Source organism: Leiobunum rupestre, chromosome 1 (assembly GCF_980474605.1).
Source record: "Leiobunum rupestre chromosome 1, qqLeiRupe1.1.hap1, whole genome shotgun sequence".
Lineage (NCBI taxonomy): Eukaryota > Metazoa > Arthropoda > Arachnida > Opiliones > Sclerosomatidae > Leiobunum > Leiobunum rupestre.
In genome coordinates this window covers 24,252,931-24,257,374 of record NC_143384.1, presented here as the reverse complement: position 1 = coordinate 24,257,374, position 4,444 = coordinate 24,252,931, and the positions used below count along the sequence as shown (strand labels likewise).

The following is a 4,444-nucleotide window of genomic DNA, read 5'->3' as shown; positions in this document are numbered from 1 at the left end:
AGCTAAATAACGCGTTGACGACAAAAAGCATAGAATAAATAGAATAATTTCTCTATATTTTTAAAACCATTCCGTGGTTATTAACATATTTACACTCTAGAATAATTAAATTAGTTATTATTATAATTATATTTATCATTATTATAAGAATAATAATAATAATTATTATTATAGGTTCAAAACTTCAAATAAAAATAAATTAGTCTAGATTCCCTTGCTATTAGGTTCGAATAAATTATAATTGTCTAGATTCCCTTGCCTTAGAATAAACTCTAAAATCAGTTTTAATTCACGTGATATAAACACAAAGAAATTACAATAATTAAATGACGAAATCGAATGTAAATATTTTATTTACCTTTATGACAATGCATGTTATTTAGCTTTATTTGTATAACACGCATTTAATAATTTCGAAAGTTGGTTTTAGTTTGCATTTAATAATTTCGAAAGTTGGTTTTAGTTTAATCATAATCATGGTTAAATGATTAATTTCGTAGCTAGCAGGCAAAAAGAACGAGCATTATCGCATTTAGAATAAATAGAATAAGTATCGTCCTACCTGGCACACTCAGCATCTCCAGCATATCGGTTTTATTCTATTTATTCTATTTATTCTATTCATTCTTTTTAGGCAGGCCCCTTTAGAAGGCCTCGACCCAAAAGTGAAAGCAGACTTCCGGTATTTACATTCTCCCAACCGGAATTACGTTCAAGTTACTTAAGAAACGATCCAATAATATCGCGGGAAACTTCGATTCGCATGATTTTAAGACCACGCCTATTATTTTACGGACCCGCCATTTTTTCGTGATAAATTTTTGTACTTGACGAGTGCGTTATAATTGCTTTTGTTCGTTGATGTAATTAAGTGAAAAATAGTCATTAATATAGTTAAAAACCAAAAAATTATCATTGCGAACACGCTTAAGACGCTTTGGAATACTTTTTCGGACAGAAAACATGTCGGCTCACGAGCAGATGCGGCAAATGCTGGATCAATTAATGGGCACAGGAAGAGATGGTAAGCCTTTGTTTATAAATTCATGCATCGCGTTGCTGTTTGGAAATTACTTTTTAAAGAAAAAATCTATAATTCTTTGTTATCGCGGGGTTACGCGGATAGATGTTTGTGTTTTAATTTTTCTTTTTTTAAAATGCAGGCGTGATCGGTTTACTAAGTTTCGGGGCTTTGACATAACATGGTTTTATCAAAATTTTTATTATTTTCTATATATATATATGCTTTCTGACTAATCATCGCAGCGTGTTTTCATCATAAGGGGGCGCATTAATGTATTTTCAACTTGTAGCGATTTGTAAAAGGCAAAGCAAAAAATGTACGTATATTTAGCTAATGTGTAATAAAATAATATAAAATTCCCTAAGGGAAGACCAGCAGCTTGAGCAGTACGTATGCGTTTAATCCCTTTTTTTATCACATCTGTTATAAGAACGTAGTTCCTGTTTATTTCAGATGCACAGGGCAGTGCTTGGATACGTCTTAATCATATGCGTTTGGGTCTCACACCTAGTCACGTAACGTAATTAGATTGTGTCCAATTCTCTTAGCTTAAAAAAAAAATCTAGTCTTAAAATAATGCTAGACTTTTATATTAAAAACCAACCCGAATATCGTGGAAATAGTTAAAAATTGCTGCAGATTGGGTATGTCTCATTTTTTCAGGACAAATTTTTACACTCGAAAACCTCTCAATACCTCTTTCCCTGACTGCGGGGAACATGTTTAATTTACGCAAAAGCCGTTCTTTGCCGTGAGTTTTAAGCCATCCCAGTATGCCTTTTAAATGTTTTAGAGAATAAATTTAAAACTTGTTCTCGTATTAAGGGCAAAAATAATTTTTTTAGGCAAATAATGTCAGCTAGAAATGATTAAAGGCATTGAGTCTGAGATGGTATAAATCATTCATTTGTTTTTAATCACAAGGATATGGCTTGTACCCATAAAAAATAACAAAAATATAGGCTGAAAAGCAATTTGTCACAACCTGGGAAATATATACTATGCATTTCTTTATAGCTTCAATATTATAAATGGGGAAAGTACTAAATTGAGCTAAAATAGTGGCTAATCTTGAGTTCTGGGATTATACTTAATTGTGGTACAGTGTAAAGATATTTTTGGTAAGTGACGTTTATGTAATTTTCATGATAAACAAGCCATATCCTTATATGGACAGCAAATAATTTTATATGGATTTTAATATCTCCACATATGCTTAATCGGACATTTTGTCGGCTTAAGTGACGTTGCCAGCTGTGTAAACAGAGTTTGATGATTTTCAAATGAGATTTAATATAGCTAAGCATAATCTATCAGTAGAAAAAGTAATTCATAAAAAATGGAAAATTTGCTGTTCAGAATGTCTTAATTGACTCATTCCGTGGCTTCCAAATGCGGAAAGTATACTTAAATTTTACGCAAATTACCTTTCGTTCCAGGTGAGAATAACCGCTATAAGGTGCATTTCACCGATCCCAAAGTATGCAAGAGTTTTCTCTTGGCATGCTGTCCCCACGACATTTTAGCTTCTACGGTAAATAATAATTATCACAAATCTATAACATTCGAAGATGGTTCAAGCAAATAGGAAAAGCCTTTGAAATTCAGGCATTTAGTTGCTAGTTAAAATGTCAGGGAAGCTCTGATAGTACAGTTTTCTGTAATTGTCACGACCCTTCTTGAAAGAGCAACTCGGATAGCTTTTGTTATTCCCCAGAATTAAATTTTGCACTATTCCAATTGCATGAACTTGGGTACATGCGATGAATGTTATATAAACTTGTGTTAACTATAAATTTTGAATTAATTAACAGTGTTAATTTTTCTTTACTAAACAGCGAATGGATCTTGGTGAATGCCCTAAAATTCACGATCTGGCCTTGCGCGCTGATTATGAAGCTGGTTCTAAAAAGAAAGATTATTATTACGATGTTGATGTAAGATATTATTTTACTTTTTTGCTTTGTTTTATGTGCATGTTTGATGAGTTAATTTGTATTATAGGCTATGGAACACTTGCAAAATTTTATAAATGACTGCGATAGAAGAACCGAACAGGCCAAGAAAAGACTGGCGGAAACTCAAGAAGAGCTTAGTTCTGAAGTTACAGCTAAGGTATGCGTTCATTGCGTTGGATTCAAAATTTTAGTGGATACATTTTTTTTTTATGGCAGCTTAATAAAGTACATGAACTAGCAGAGTCAATTGGAAAAAAATTAGCGGACGCTGAAAAACAAGGTGCGGAGGGAAATGTGGACGAATCTTTGAAATTAATGAAAGAAGTTGAAGAAATTGGGAAAGAAAAAGCCCAAGCTGAGGTCTCAGATTGTTAGTGTAGTGTTTTTTTAAATTTTATTAATTCTTTAAAAATACTTTACAGCAAGACTATCGTAATTCAATGCCTGCCTCCAGCTACCAACAGCAGAAATTGAGAGTTTGCGAAGTTTGCTCAGCCTATTTGGGTATTCACGACAATGACCGTCGGCTGGCTGATCACTTTGGTGGAAAATTGCATTTGGGTTTCATTACCATCAGGGATCGATTGGAAGAATTAAAAAAAACAGTGAACGAACGTCGCGAGAAAGCACGTGAACAACGAGAAAAAGAGGGCATAACTGGTGATGACCGTGATGAAGAAAGGATGCGTCGCAAGTGGAATGACGAACGTGGCAGTAGGAGCCCTAGTCGTGGAAGAAATAGAGGGTAAAACGGATTTCTTACACTTAAGGAATTGGGATATTTCAGTTCAGCATTGTCTATTTTCCATATTTATCTGAACTAATTTTAGAATGGTGGAATCTAATGACAGATACAAACGGTCACGTTCCCGTTCGCCAAATTATAGAAGGTCCCGATCTGGTTCTCGTTCTAAGCATTCTTCTTCAAGGGACAGGGATAGACGACACGGATACAGTAGCAGCCGTGGAAGTGGGCGAGATGACCGTGATAATCGCAGAGATCGTGACAGAAGTAGCCGAGATCACCGACGATCCCGTGACAAAGATAGATCTCCATCTGAAAGATGAATTAGTTTTCTTCGCTTTTTCCAATCTGAAATATTAATATTGTTACTTCATCCTTTTTTTTTGTCTGGAATCTGTAAAATCAATGACATAAAATTTTAAGAAAGGACATTAACGGTTTATTTATTCTTTGTAATTAAACCAAATTACTCATTTATGGCGGTTTCCACAGATACAATTTGGCATGTAAATGTTTTAAAGCTTCATACTCTGGATGAGACTATACAATTGAGCCTTTGGCTGAAAGTCCTGAAACTAAATATTAACCAATGAAGTTTTCCGAAGCCTCTATAGAATTCAAACTATGTGAATCATGCGTATTATATTACAATAAACTATAAATGTTTGTGTGAACAAAGATGTGGACCTCGAAAAATATAAAACAGGATAAATTATC

At 33.8% G+C, this 4,444-nt stretch overlaps 1 protein-coding gene across 10 annotated transcripts; it reads left to right on the top strand.

The window, feature by feature from the left end:
• The first annotated feature begins 811 nt into the window (after positions 1-811).
• Positions 812-4,158, top strand: LOC149961927 (putative RNA-binding protein Luc7-like 1). Of its 10 annotated transcripts, none has more exons than XM_090177400.1 (10): positions 816-1,024; positions 1,164-1,544; positions 1,688-1,775; positions 1,870-1,916; positions 2,464-2,558; positions 2,863-2,961; positions 3,029-3,139; positions 3,199-3,342; positions 3,405-3,727; positions 3,813-4,158. In XM_090177400.1, exons 6-10 carry the CDS (start codon positions 2,866-2,868, stop codon positions 4,048-4,050), a joined length of 912 nt encoding a protein of 303 aa, XP_090033526.1. In that variant the 5' UTR covers positions 816-1,024; positions 1,164-1,544; positions 1,688-1,775; positions 1,870-1,916; positions 2,464-2,558; positions 2,863-2,865; the 3' UTR covers positions 4,051-4,158. The 10 variants fall into 10 exon arrangements, with proteins under 10 accessions (XP_090033509.1, XP_090033502.1, XP_090033526.1 ...); XM_090177409.1 differs by having other exon boundaries at positions 1,688-1,795; XM_090177442.1 differs by lacking the exons at positions 1,688-1,775; positions 1,870-1,916 and adding an exon at positions 2,042-2,145 and having other exon boundaries at positions 1,478-1,544.
• The last annotated feature ends 286 nt before the right edge of the window (positions 4,159-4,444 follow it).

Coding starts and splice junctions, on each gene's coding strand:
- LOC149961927 (XM_090177376.1), top strand. CDS start 964: ATGTCGGCTCACGAGCAGATGCGGCAAATGCTGGATCAATTAATGGGC. Junction 1,025..2,463: donor AATGGGCACAGGAAGAGATG/GTAAGCCTTTGT, acceptor CTTTCGTTCCAG/GTGAGAATAACCGCTATAAG. Junction 2,962..3,028: donor ATTATTATTACGATGTTGAT/GTAAGATATTAT, acceptor TTTGTATTATAG/GCTATGGAACACTTGCAAAA.